Source organism: Myxine glutinosa, chromosome 8 (assembly GCF_964187855.1).
Source record: "Myxine glutinosa chromosome 8, kmMyxGlut1.1, whole genome shotgun sequence".
Classification (NCBI taxonomy): Eukaryota; Metazoa; Chordata; class Myxini; order Myxiniformes; family Myxinidae; genus Myxine; species Myxine glutinosa.
The window spans coordinates 26,689,294-26,702,693 of record NC_136268.1 but is presented as its reverse complement, the minus strand read 5'-3'; the positions used below and the strand labels follow the sequence as shown (position 1 = coordinate 26,702,693).

General features: G+C 51.8%; 1 protein-coding gene across 1 annotated transcript in view; it reads left to right on the top strand.

The window, feature by feature from the left end:
- The window catches only part of LOC137433090 (uncharacterized), a 163,959-nt gene that overhangs the window by 6,858 nt on the left and 143,701 nt on the right, over nucleotides 1–13,400 (top strand). Inside the window, exons 4-6 of the mRNA XM_068125545.2 lie at nucleotides 3,965–4,077; nucleotides 10,731–10,805; nucleotides 12,247–12,499. Of these exons, the coding sequence (XP_067981646.2) occupies nucleotides 3,965–4,077; nucleotides 10,731–10,805; nucleotides 12,247–12,499 (441 nt within the window). The remainder of the gene's footprint in view (nucleotides 1–3,964; nucleotides 4,078–10,730; nucleotides 10,806–12,246; nucleotides 12,500–13,400) is intronic.

The following is a 13,400-nucleotide window of genomic DNA, read 5'->3' as shown; positions in this document are numbered from 1 at the left end:
TGGAGAGGTTGCGATCGGTTGCGAGGTTGCGATCGGTGCAGCCGTTTGTGTGGTACCCAGGAAAATAACGTTATGCGGGAGTCCAAACCTGAAAATGCTGGAGACCAAAGCTGAAATTGGAAAAACAATATAGCCTATTTTACTCCAAGGGGTCCCAGGATTACCCACTCAAAATATCGTTGCGATCGGTTCAGCCGTTTTTGCGGTAAATACGAACAGACGGACGGACGGACGGACGGACAGACGGACATTTGGTGAATTATAGTAAGATTTGGAAAATATCACATCGGTAGGGGAAATGTACTGCTAAGCAATTGTCGCTCGAGTTACAATTGGGTTTGGCACAACTACTCTGGGTTGTAGGCAGCTACCTCTACTGGGAAGACATTTTGTGAGCATCGCTTTGTCGCACCACTTTTGTATTTTTGTACGGGGCTGGCAGTTTCATTACAATCAATATCTTGTGCTCATGCGGACACTCTTCAACTTTGTCAGGGCCAGGGAATGAAAATGTAGGATGCTCATTCTTTGCCTTGGCATGGCTGCAACGTCTGAGTAACTTCAATAGGGCAAAATATAGGATGTGGGGTTAGTTAGAACATATTTCAGCTAACCCCATGCTTTCTGTTCCAACTAACCCTGAATAGTCATGTGACAGTCTTATGTACAGGACACAACAGAGTACTTTTGTTACAAGATCTACTTTGCCTCATACTGTCACTTAGTACCTACATATATAATACATAAAAGGTACTGACCTTTATCTAACTACATCATCAAGATAAAATAGCTTTTCCTCAAAGAGAAAAAAATACTCAGAATTGCAAAAATCGTACATACCTTTCTCTTCAGAACAACTCCTTTCCTTTTGTATTGAAAACATTATGGTGGAAGGGTATTGTCATTATCGACCAAGACATCAAGCTGGAGCCCTTTATAACAAAGCGTGACAGACACAGAAGGAGCACACAATATTTTATAAAGTAATACTTCTCGAAGCAATATAAAAATATATTGTTATGGTTCTGAGAGTGTAAATATAACATCATTAAAGGTTAAAGGTTTGCCCCCATAGTTATTCCACACGCAACACGTAGGCCACCTTAGAACATTAGTTATGTCATAGTATGTGTCAGGATAAGGCCATTTCCATTAGTGATACCTGTGTTGTGTAAAATAAATAAGAGTAGGTCCCGTTCATTTTGCGGCCACCCTCCAAATCGACCACGTTGGGCAGCATCCATCCCACGCCCTGATTCGGCTAATCCACCTCCTTTGTCAGCAGCGTTTGCTGCTGGCAAGGGTTTTCGCTCAAAACCAGCCAAATGCCACGAGGTAGGCCTGAGAGAGGGCGGAGCCGGCGTTGAGGTCGGGGAGCGGCAGCGAGACGGTAAGAGCCAACAACCAACCAGGGCTTGGGTGACAGGGCGTGAGGGGCGTGGTAAGGGCGTGGCTGGCAAGTTCCAGAGGGTTCGCTGGGCGGCGCTATATAAACGCGTGCACAAAGCCCTCGACAGGACTGGCACGATTCGTGCATGTGAAAGGACTTATGCGATGTGACTGTGCTAAAAGGACTCGCTGGGGAAGGTTGGCTTTGTAAAGGACTGTCCAGGATTGACGCAACAGCGCGCATGATAAAGACCTCGTGAGGAAAGCACATTGGAAGAGGACTGCAACGGATACGCGCTTTGGAAGAGCATGTATGCTATTGAACGTGCATTAGGGAGCGCCGATTGAGCGGTATTGGTAGCGCATATAGCACCAGTGCATCGAATACGTACGCGACCGTGGTCGCCAGTAACCACCAGCCAGCCTTGCCCTTCGCCCAGTAATTGTCCGCTCCGCGTAAACGACCCGCGGGGAGCTTCTGCTGCCCTGACCATCTGCTTCCCGGTACGAGTCGGGGACCGGAGCGACTGCCTGGACACCATCATCCCTGGACCATCACCCTGACCTTTTACATCCCCGTGTGAGTGTGTCTGAGAGTGAAACGGGCCCGTGTCCTGGGATAAGTTAAGACTGTATAAGCTTCACTGTGTTCTTCTTCTCCTTCCTGTACAAATTATAAATAAACCAATCTGTCCTTCCTGTCTTTCCTGATTCGACCGTATCAGTCCTTTCCTCCATTGGGTAAGCGTTGCACGATTTGGAACAGCTCAGATCGGGTTTAGTTCCTGTTACCAGCTCGGATCACGGCTCGCTATCGCTCGGCGTTTCCACTACAACCGTGATTCGGGCGGGGTTATTTTTATGCTTCCTGGGAGGCGTTGGCAATTAGGTATTAGGAATTCGGCGTACGACCCTACCCAACGCTGACCGGAAGGAACGTCATAGCCCCGGATCACGTCGGCCAGTAAAAGACAAGGGGACTAATCCCCCCTTGGTAAGGGGAAAGGCCGACGTTGAGATCCGCAACAATATAAAAGTACATGGAAGGAGCACACAAACAACCACAACAATGACAACAACAACAATGTGTAATGAAAGATCATTTTGTGTTGTGTGTTCACTTCATTTTACATCCTCGTTCACACTCGCAGATAGACATGCAATAACTAATAATGTTTGTGAAGTGCAACATGCTTTGCTATCTTTTGATTGAAGCCATCAGCAAAGTAACGGGTCTTATATGTTACTGGTGAGGTACCCATGCTATGCACGGGTGGGAAGCCAAAAGCAATCAAACAATGCGGAAACGGCGAATGCTAAACCATGGAACCAATAAATTCCACCCACATTCCTGTGCTACATTCAGTCTAACATCAGGCATTGATAGCAGGTTCGTGAAGGACTTGGGCAAAAACGTACACAGTCTGAATGGTTCTATCCCCAGTCAATGGGAATCTGCATATGGCGAATCCGTGAATGTCACGCTTAGAGAGTAAAAACCCTCATGTTATTTCCTCATCTATCTATAATTCCACTAATCTCTGTGTGTGTGTATGCGACCGCTGTTTCTCGACAACTACCGGTCCGATATACTTGAAACTTGCCAGGTATATTGCTGGGGACCCGAGGATGTGCCTTTTCAAGGTTTCATATTAATCGGACAATTACTTACCGAGCTATGTCCAAAAAACGATTCAACCAATCAGAGAGCAGCGAGCTATCGCGTGTGCCGAACGTGGCGAACACACTCTGCCTCGGACGGCACATTTGAGAGCGTATTCATTTATTTCACGTTGGCAAACTATGTTGCCGCTATGTTGGCGTTAAACTATGTTTTAAAACTAATTAAAACCATTTCATGTAAATAGAGGGGGGGGGGGGGGGGGGATTGTCACTGTACTCGCAAGCCGTTCGCCGTTCGCTTTGGCGTTGCGAATGGACCAAAACATTTCATGGACCAAACCATTTCATGTAAAGCGTTCGCCGTTCGCTTTGGCGTTGCGAATGGACCAAAACATTTCATGGACCAAACCATTTCATGTAAATAGAGGGGGGGGATATAATTTTAGATATATATATAGTACGGGCATGCCCTAGTTCATATTTAATCTCAATATCTCTTTCCATTCCAAACAGCAACATTCCAATCATAAATTAATACTATAACAAAATACTGTGTTAACTCACAATTGTATTGAGATATTATCAAACCAGCTCATTGTCGTCATCTGTTCACTTCCTGATTCGGGAGCAGGTTCGTATCGAGTTAATTTCAAAATCATAATTTTATTGAGGAATTTATGAAACCTCTTACCTACCTTACAACATCCGCTGGGACCCCAAAACGTTCCACAGAAGGTTTGGCGGTGCTAGCCCCAAAACTGTGGGAGTAGTTTGGGGACGGACGGACAGACAGACACTCCTGTTTTATAATATATATTATCAGTAATAATAATTATCCATGAATGTACAATATGCGAATTGTTTCACTCACTTTACGGACTACGAAGCATCAATTGCTGTATGTAGAGCAAGTGGTGTCTTCACATCCCATGTCCTTGTATGTGATGAGCAGAGACATGGTGGACATTACAGAACTGAATGCATTTGCTGGACAAAACATCCTTTGGGCACCTGAAGATAAACTTCCAGAAAAAGCCCTTCTTGTCAGCAACAAGATCTGTCAAGGTTTGTCTTTTATCACCCTCTTCTCACAACTCATCCCTATCCCCACCTCACCGCATGGTCCTCTCACACAACTCATTCCAGTTCCCACCTCATGTTCGCACCACATCTTCCTCTCCACACCACATCCCTTTCCACAATACCCTATATCTTTACCGTGTGCTCCTCACTGCACATACTTTTCATTGCCACTGTACTTGATTCTTTCACTTTTCTTTTATATTCAAACCAGGAGAGTGTGCCCTCACATTTTCCAACGTTTGGGACTATCTCATTTATGAAGTACACATATTATGCAGAATTTTGACTCCTGTCGCCCTTACTCCAGTATACTTCAAACATAGCCCTTTCCCTTCCCTTCCTCCTCCCAAACTTCTTCCTATTCTTTCTCCTCCCCTCTCTCTCACTCACATTGTATGTGTGTGTGTGTGTGTGTGTGTGTGTGTGTGTGTGTGTGTGTGTGTGTGTGTGTGTGTGTGTGTGTGTGTGTGTGTGTGTGTGTGTGTGTGTGTGTGTGTGTGTGTGTGTGTGTGTATTGGCCTCCATCCTGCATATATACAATCACGTGAAAAAGTAAGTACACCCCATGTAAAGTTTTGACTTTTTCAACATATTTCAACATACAGGTATTTGATCTTCATTTCAACAATATTGATAGATAAAGGTGATATTAAAGCGCGGTATTACGCGCGCTGCTTGTGAGCAAGGAGGAAGCGGACAACGCGGTAATTTGTAAGAGTCTTTATTCAAGAGCTCACTGTAATACTGAGCTGCTCAGGGCTGCGCGCCCCGTGTATATCGTGAGGCCACGCCTCTCTCCCGGGCGTGGCCCACCCCCACTTGGTGTGCGGTGTGATGTCACCACGTCAGTGCTTTCGTGTCCGCCACACGCGCCCCCCCAGAATCCCCGCGCACCTGAAGGGTCAGTTTGCGGGGCAAACGGATGACCCAGCCGAAGCGCCCCCTCGCGTCTGGGATGCAGGGATGCCATCTGGGATGCCTCCGGCTGCCCCTGGGATGGGTGCAGGACCGGGGGGCGGCAGGGCTGGGCGGTGCCGGGGGTCCGCCCGCAGGGGGGCGGCCCCGACGCGGGGGTCGGGCCACCGGCGGTGGATGGTCCACGTCGAGGTGGGCCGGCTTGAGGCGGTCCACAGAAACGCGGTCAGGAGTACCGCCGATGTCCAGGGTGAAGTGCTTCACCCCGGTCTCCAGCACGCGGAAAGGCCCGTCGTACGGGGGCCGCAGTGGTGTCCGATGGGCATCGTGGCGGACGAAGACGTACTCCGCCGTGCGAAGCTCCGGGGCGACGTGCGTCAGTGGGTGCCCGTGGCGTGCCGACGGCACCGGGGCGAACCTCTGGGCGGTCTCCTGCAGAGCGGAGCACTGCTGTGCCGCGGACCATGGTGCCGTGGAGTCGGGGAGGAACTCGCCCGGCACCCGCAGCGGTTGCCCGAAGACCAACTCCGCCGCGGATGCGCGCAGGTCCTCCTTGGGCGCCGTCCGGAGGCCCAGCAGGACCCAGGGGAGCCTGTCGACCCAGCCGCCGTCGCGGAGGGTGGCCCGGAGCGCGGCCTTCAATGAGCGGTGAAATCGCTCACACAGGCCGTTAGCCTGGGGGTGGTAGGCCGTGGTTCGGTGCAGCCGGACCCCGAGCCCCTGCGCGACCGCCCCCCAGAGCTCCGAGGTGAACTGGGGGCCGCGGTCGGACGAGATGTCTGAGGGGGCACCGAACCGGGCGACCCAGGTGGCGATGAAAGCCTGCGCGACGTCCGCCGCCGTCGTCGACGCCAAGGGCACAGCCTCCGGCCACCGGGTGGTGCGGTCCACCATGGTGAGGACGTGGGTGAAACCCCTCGAGGGGGGCAGAGGTCCCACCAGGTCCACGTGGACGTGGTCAAACCGGCGTTCCGGCACCGTAAACGGGGCCAACGGGGCCTGGGTGTGCCGGTGCACCTTGGCGCGCTGGCACGCGAGGCACGTCCTGGCCCAGCCGCGGACGGCCTTCCGGAGGCCATGCCAGACGAATTTGTCGGCGATCAACCTTTGGGAGGCCCTCACGCCCGGGTGGAACAGGCCGTGGATGGCGTCAAACACCTGGCGCTGCCAGCCCGCGGGTACGATGGGGCGAGGCCGCCCGAGGGAGACGTCGCACAAGAGGGCCGCGCCCGCGCCGTCGAATGGCACCTCGGTGACGCGGAGGCCCGTGACGGCGGTCCGCAAGGCCTGGACGTCGGGGTCAGCGGCCTGGTCCGCTGCCATCCGGGCATAGTCGATGCCGAGGTGGACTGCGTGGGCGACGGCCCGGGAAAGGCAATCCGCCACCGGGTTGTCCTTCCCCGCGACGTGCCGGATGTCCGTCGTGTACTCGGACACGGCCGAGAGGTGACGCTGCTGCCGGGCCGACCACGGCTCGGTGACCTTGCCCATCGCGAAGACCAGCGGCTTGTGGTCGACGAAGGCCGTGAACGCACGGCCCTCGAGCAGATGGCGGAAGTGCCTGACCGCCAAGTGAAGCCCGAGCAACTCGCGGTCGAAGGTACTGTAACGGCGTTCGGGGGGGCGAAGCTGCCGGCTAAAGAACGCCAGCGGTTGCCAAGCTCCACGCACCCATTGCTCGTGCACCGCGCCCACCGCGTAGTCCGAGGCGTCGGTGGTGAGGGCGATCGGCGCATCGGGCGCCGGGTGCGCGAGCATGGTGGCGTTAGCCAAGGCAAGCTTCGCGCCCGTGAACGCCGCGTCCATCTGCTCGGTCCAGGTGACGTCGCCTTTGCCCGGCTTACCTCGGAGAGCTTCGTGCTGGGGGCGCAGGAGCTGGGCGATACGGGGCAGGAACCGATGGTAAAAGTTCACCATGCCCAGGAACTCCTGCAGCCCCCTGATCGTGCGGGGGCGCGGAAACCCCTTCACCACCTCCACCTTGGCCGGCAGGGGGACGGCTCCGTGCCTGGTGACGCGGTGCCCCAGAAAATCGAGTTCGGCGACGCCGAACCGGCACTTTGCGGGGTTCACAATCAGGCCATGCTGGCCCAGGCGTTCGAAGAGCGTGCGGAGGTGGTGTAGGTGCTCTTCGCGGGACGCGCTGGCGACGAGGATATCGTCCAGGTAGACGTATACAAAATCCAAGTCGCGCAGGACGCTGTCCATCAGCCGCTGGAACGCCTGAGCCGCATTCTTCAGACCGAAGGGCATCCGCAGGAATTCGAAGAGTCCGAACGGCATGATGACCGCCGTCTTCTGGACGTCTTCCGGCCTGACGGGGACCTGATGGTAACCGCGTATGAGGTCCACCATCGAGAAGAAGGACATGCCCGCCAAACGGGCGGAAAAGTCCTGAATGTGGGGGACGGGGTAGCGGTCGGGGGTGGTGGCGTCATTGAGACGGCGATAGTCCCCGCACGGTTGCCATCCCCCGCCGGGCTTCGGCACGATGTGCAGCGGCGACGCCCAAGCACTCTCCGAGCGCCGAACGATGCCGAGTCGCTCCAGGGTAGCGAACCCCGCTTTTGCTACCGCCAGCTTCGTCGGCTCGAGGCGGCGTGCCCGGGCGTAGACCGGTGGCCCGACGGTGGGGATGTGATGGGCCACCCCGTGCTTGACGGCCCCCGCCGAGAAGGTGGGCCGCGTGAGGGCCGGGAAGCCGGCGAGGAGGCGGGTGAATTCGTCCGCTGCCGGAAGCGTACCGATCAACGTGGCCGGAACCGAACCGTTCAGCAAGCCGCTTGGCAAGCCGCTCGGTGAGCCGCTCGGTGGGCTGCTCGACGAGCTGGGCAGTGCACAAGCGAGCGAGCTGAACGTCTCGGCCTGGACAAGACGTCTGTGCTTTACGTCGACCAGGAGCCCATTTGCGCACAGAAAGTCCGCGCCAAGCAGTGCCATGGGCACGTCGGCGGTGACGAACGACCATCGGAAAACCTGCCCTCCGAACCGCAGAGAGAGGCAGCGTTTTCCGTACATACGGATGGGCGTCCCGTTTGCGGCAAGCAGCGTGGGGCCCCCGCCCGCGGCGTGCTTGTCCGACGTACCGGCAGGAACGACACTCACCTGCGCTCCTGTGTCGCACAGGTAACGGCGCCCGGATAAGGTGTCCGTGATGAACAGCAGGCTGTTCGAACGGCCGGCGCTCATTGCCACTATCGAGCGCCGGCCCGGGCATTTCCCGACCTGTCGAAGGAGCATGGCGGATGACACTGTCGAGCCTCGTGGCCGAACCTGGAGTGGAACCGGCACCAGGTGGTGGAGCTGGAGGAGCACGGCTGGCTCCGCCAGGCCGGTGGAGCCGGCGGTTTTCCCCGCGGTGGCGGTTTTCGCCGCGGCGGTGGGCGGGGCGTGGCAGCGGCCACGAGGTGCGTATCAGCATGCTGTGTATGCTGTAGAAGCTGATGCTGTGGATCAGCATCGGCCTCGGGATCCACGAGGTGGGCCGCACCGACTCTCGCCCGCGTGTCCGAAGCCGCGAAGTACCTGTCCGCCACGGCGGCCAATGCTCGGGGCTCCGTTAGCACGGTCCCGGCCAACGCGAGGCGTACCTGTGCTGGAAGTTGGCGACGGAAAAGCGCCCGGAATAGAGAACCAGGGGCTTCGTCGCCCAACAGTGACAGCATATGGTCCATTCGGACCGACGGGCGCGTGTCGCCGAGCTCGGGGAGATCCAGGAGGCGGTCGGCCCGTGCGTCCTCCGTGAGGCCGAACGTGGCTAGGAGCAGCCGCTTGAGTGCCTCGTACTTGTGGCCGTTCGGTGGGTGGCGAAGGACGGACACAACTCGAGCGGCCGTGCCGGGCCCGAGGGAGGCGACGACGTGGCAGTAGCGCGTGTCGTCGCCGGTGAGGCGCCGAAGCTGAAACTGGGCTTCGGCTTGGACGAACCAAACTTCGGCCTGGGTCTCCCAAAATTCGGGAAGTTTAACCGACATCGCGTTGTTGGCCATGGCAATGGCGTCGTGTTTGGAAGGATCGCTACGGCAGATCCAACGTCGAGGGTCACCAGTAAAGCGCGGTATTACGCGCGCTGCTTGTGAGCAAGGAGGAAGCGGACAACGCGGTAATTTGTAAGAGTCTTTATTCAAGAGCTCACTGTAATACTGAGCTGCTCAGGGCTGCGCGCCCCGTGTATATCGTGAGGCCATGCCTCTCTCCCGGGCGTGGCCCACCCCCACTTGGTGTGCGGGGTGATGTCACCACGTCAGTGCTTTCGTGTCCGCCACAATATGATATAACAAATATCATGAAACATTTACATTTTGTAGTCCATTGTATAATTTAAATAAACCTAAATGCAAATTTCGCATGTGGAAAAAGTAAGTACACCCCTACATTTATCACTACTTCAAATACCTAAAATTAGAATCAGGTGCACCAGCTCAGGTGCAAATGATTAGAACATCGTTAGAGAGGATCTTGGAGGAACCTGTCTTTTTTAAACCTCAGACATTTAGTTTGGTTTGCTCTTTGTTGTTGAAGTATGCGGCATCACCATGCCGAGATCAAAAGAGCTCTCTGAGGCCTTCAGAAAGAAGGTTATAGATGCCTGCGAGTCTGGGAAGGGGTTTAAAAAGATCTCCAGACAATTTGAAATCAATCATTTGACTGTCCGGAAGATCATCTACAAGTGGAGAAGATTCCAAACAACTGCCAACTTGTTCAGGCCAGGCCGCTCCAGCAAGTTCAGCCCGAGAGCAGACCGCAAGATGCTGAAAGAAGTCTCTAAGAACCCCAGAATGTCATCACGGGACCTACAGGTAGCTCTTGCCACTGTTGATGTCAAAGTGCACGAGTCTACCATTAGAAAGAGGCTGCAGAAATTTGATCTACATGGGAGGTGTGCCAGGAGGAAACCTTTGCTGTCCAGAAAGAACATCAGGGCAAGACAAAAGTTTGCCAATGAACACCTAGGCAAAGACCAGCACTTCTGGAACAATGTGCTCTGGACAGATGCGTCAAAGGTAGAGCTATTTGGCCACAGCACCAGAAGACATGTTTGGCGAAAACTAAAGACAGCATTTGACCACAAGAACTTGATACCAACTGTAAAGCATGGTGGTGGAAATATTATGGTTTGGGGCAGCTTTGCTGCATCAGGGCCTTGGCAGCTCACCATCATAGAATCCACTATGAATTCTTCATTGTACCAGAGGGTGCTTGAGGATAATGTGAGGCCATCTGTCGGAAAGTTGAAGCTCAACCGAAGGTGGACCTTGCAACATGACAATGACCCTAAACGTACCAGTAAATCCACCAAGGAATGGCTGAAAAGAAAGAAATGGAGGGTTCTGGAATGGCCAAGTCAAAGCCCGGATCTAAATCCCATCGAGATGTTGTGGGGGGATTTGAAACGAGCTGTGCATGCAAGAAACCCCTCAAACATCGCACAGCTGAAATAATTCTGCATGGAGGAGTGGGCAAAAATTTATCCCAGTCGATGTCAGAGACTGGTAGACAGTTATAAGAAACGCCTACTTGAGGTTGTTTCTGCCAAAGGGGACAATACCACCAATTAGAGCCAAGGGTGTAGATACTTTTTCACGTGACTGTATTAAATTGATGGCCCCTTTTTGTCACTGTGTGCAGCCCGTGCAATGCCCCCTTCATAACCAACCCCCGTGAACTTAATTTATCTTTACCTGTCCTAACTTGCCACACTCCCCTTATGACCCATGCAGCTTTCAACATGGAGGCAGGATCTCTGCCATTTCCATCAGTTGCTTTGGAGTGGAAGGAGGAAAATGCTGAACCAGGTGAGTTATAACCAACGACTTTCGCTGTTCATACATTCGTTTAATGTGCTAGTCTTTCATAAGCACAAAGAGCAAATGCTGATCAAGCCTCTGTTAATTTGGATCACACTGTGTGTCCCATTCCTTGCCATTCTCGGGGTAATGTTTTGAACTCTGTACCCCACGTCCTTTCACAATAATACACTCCATACCTGTACATATAATACATAATGGTTTGTTAATGAACTTTTATAATGGCACACCCACATATGTTAAAGATAGACCAGATTGAATGTTTAAAACATGTCGATGGGAGTTTATCTCAGTATTCGATTACTGAGCCCACTCTTCATTGTCTTGGTCATAATATTAAATATTGATACATTATTTGCAAATTGACTCAGCTTGAGGGGTTTGGAATGTTTGTTCCATTGCTTAGCAACCTGTATCAAGGAAGTCCTTCACTTTTCTTTAAAAATGTAAACTATGGTATATAATGTCTCTTCGAAAACCCCATCAACATAAATAACCTCAACATGTTTATGTTTGATATTTATTACCCCTGCCACCAAAGGTGGATGGACGTTATGTTTTCACCCCTGTCTGTCTGTTTGTTTGTCCGTTTGAAAACAAGATATCTTCAAAAAGTTGTGGACGGATTCGGACGAAATTTGCCAGAAATGTAGTGTATGTGACAAGGACAAAGTTATTAGATTTTGGTGAAGATCCGGATCCGTATCCAGCGACTAGAATTTTAAAGTGATTCTTCAGCTGGTGTTGGCTTAGCGGTTAGGGTGCCGGCTTGGGATCCTAGGATCCTGGGTTCGAATCCCGGTCGATCGCTGAATTAACGCCAGGGGGGTTGACTCAGCCTGTCATGCTTCCGAGGTCAGCAAATTGAGTACCAGCTTGCTGGGATGAATGATCACGGTGTGTACCCCGGTTTAGAATAGGTACACCGTATCCCTGCGCATCGTAAGAGGCGACCAAGGGTTGGCGTCAGGAAGGGTATCCGGCCATAAAAACATTGCCTCAAACAGGGAACCATGATTGTCATGGGGCCCGCAAGGCTAACCCCCGCTCTAGCGGGGAAAATGGCCTTAAAACGCATTCATTCATTCATTTTTCACCATTGGGAGATAGGGCCAAAAACGATACATAGCAGGATATCTCAAAAAATTATGGATGGATTTGGATGAAACCTATTGGACAGGTTGTGTGTGTGACAAGGAAGAATCGATTCAATTTTGGTGAAGAATGTTTCTACATTATATAAATTCTGTATTGTGATTTTCTGGTCTACTCTGAGATAGAAAACGTAAACTGTTTCCTCAGGCAGAGGTATGCTCTCTACTGAGTGCCGTTCTAGTTTTTTTTTTTTTTGTTTTTTTTTTGCTCAAGCATGCGACTGAACATCCTCTAATAACCTTGGCATTCATCCTGCCCACTCTGATGTTTTTAGGGTTAAATGTGACGAAAGGTTCTCCACGCTGCAGCGTTTGGGGAAGAGGACATTACCGCACATTCGACGGATTCACTTTCTATTCCAAAGCAACTTGTCGGCACGTGTTTGCACGAGACTGCTCTGAGGGCTTAAGCGAGATCAATATACAGGTGGTGCACAACAAAGGAGAGTTGTCACTCATATGGGCTTCCTTCGACACTGTGTCGGTGTCCCTGCATCACGGGGGGAATGTTACAGTAAAGGATTACAGGTGAGCAGCTACACAGAGGTAGGATTTATTGGCCAATTGTTGGACATTTAAGACTGTGTGAGTTGCTTCTCCTATCCAATTTCAGGCACAACTCATGCATGTTGTCTAATTTGATGTAAAAGTCATTGTCGTCCGATAACTGCCCATGGCAGGTCTAAATACCATCTGTTGAGGAAAATATTGCTGAGATATCAGCTTGCTGGTCAAAGAAATGCACTGGGTGGTTTTCCATTACTTTATAGCGGGATCATTTTTACCTCCGCCACCGAAGGTGGATGGAGGTTATGTTTTCACCCCCGTCTGTCTGTTTGTTTATGATAAAGATATCTCAAAATGTTGTGGATGGATTCAACGAAATTTGGCAGAGGAGTTTTTTGGCTTTGGCAAATTTGCCCTGTCAGTATGTGACAAGAACGAAATGATTAGATTTTGGTGAAGATCCGGATTCGGATCCAGCTACTATAATTTTTTAAGTGATTCTTCAACGTTGGGAGATAGGGCTAAAACCTGCATATAGGAGGATATCTCAAAAAAGTTATGGACAGATTTGGACGAAACTTGGTGGACCGGTTGGGTGTGTGACAAGGACTAATCAATTCGATTTTGGTGAAGATCTGAAGATGGATTCTGATAAAATACTTATTTAATTTTAAGTGATTCTTCACCATTGAGAGATCAGGCAAAATGCAATATATAACATGATATTTAAAAAAGTTATGGACGAGTTATGTTGAAACTTGGTGGTTGAGTTGGTTATGATTATGGAATAATTTCTATTATTTCCACTTTTCAACTTTAAGTGCAGGGGATACTGAGCATCTCACACTGCCGACATAAACAACGAGCTTATGGTGCTCGCTGTCAATCGGTAGTAACCCATTGCCTTCTACCCTCTGTCACC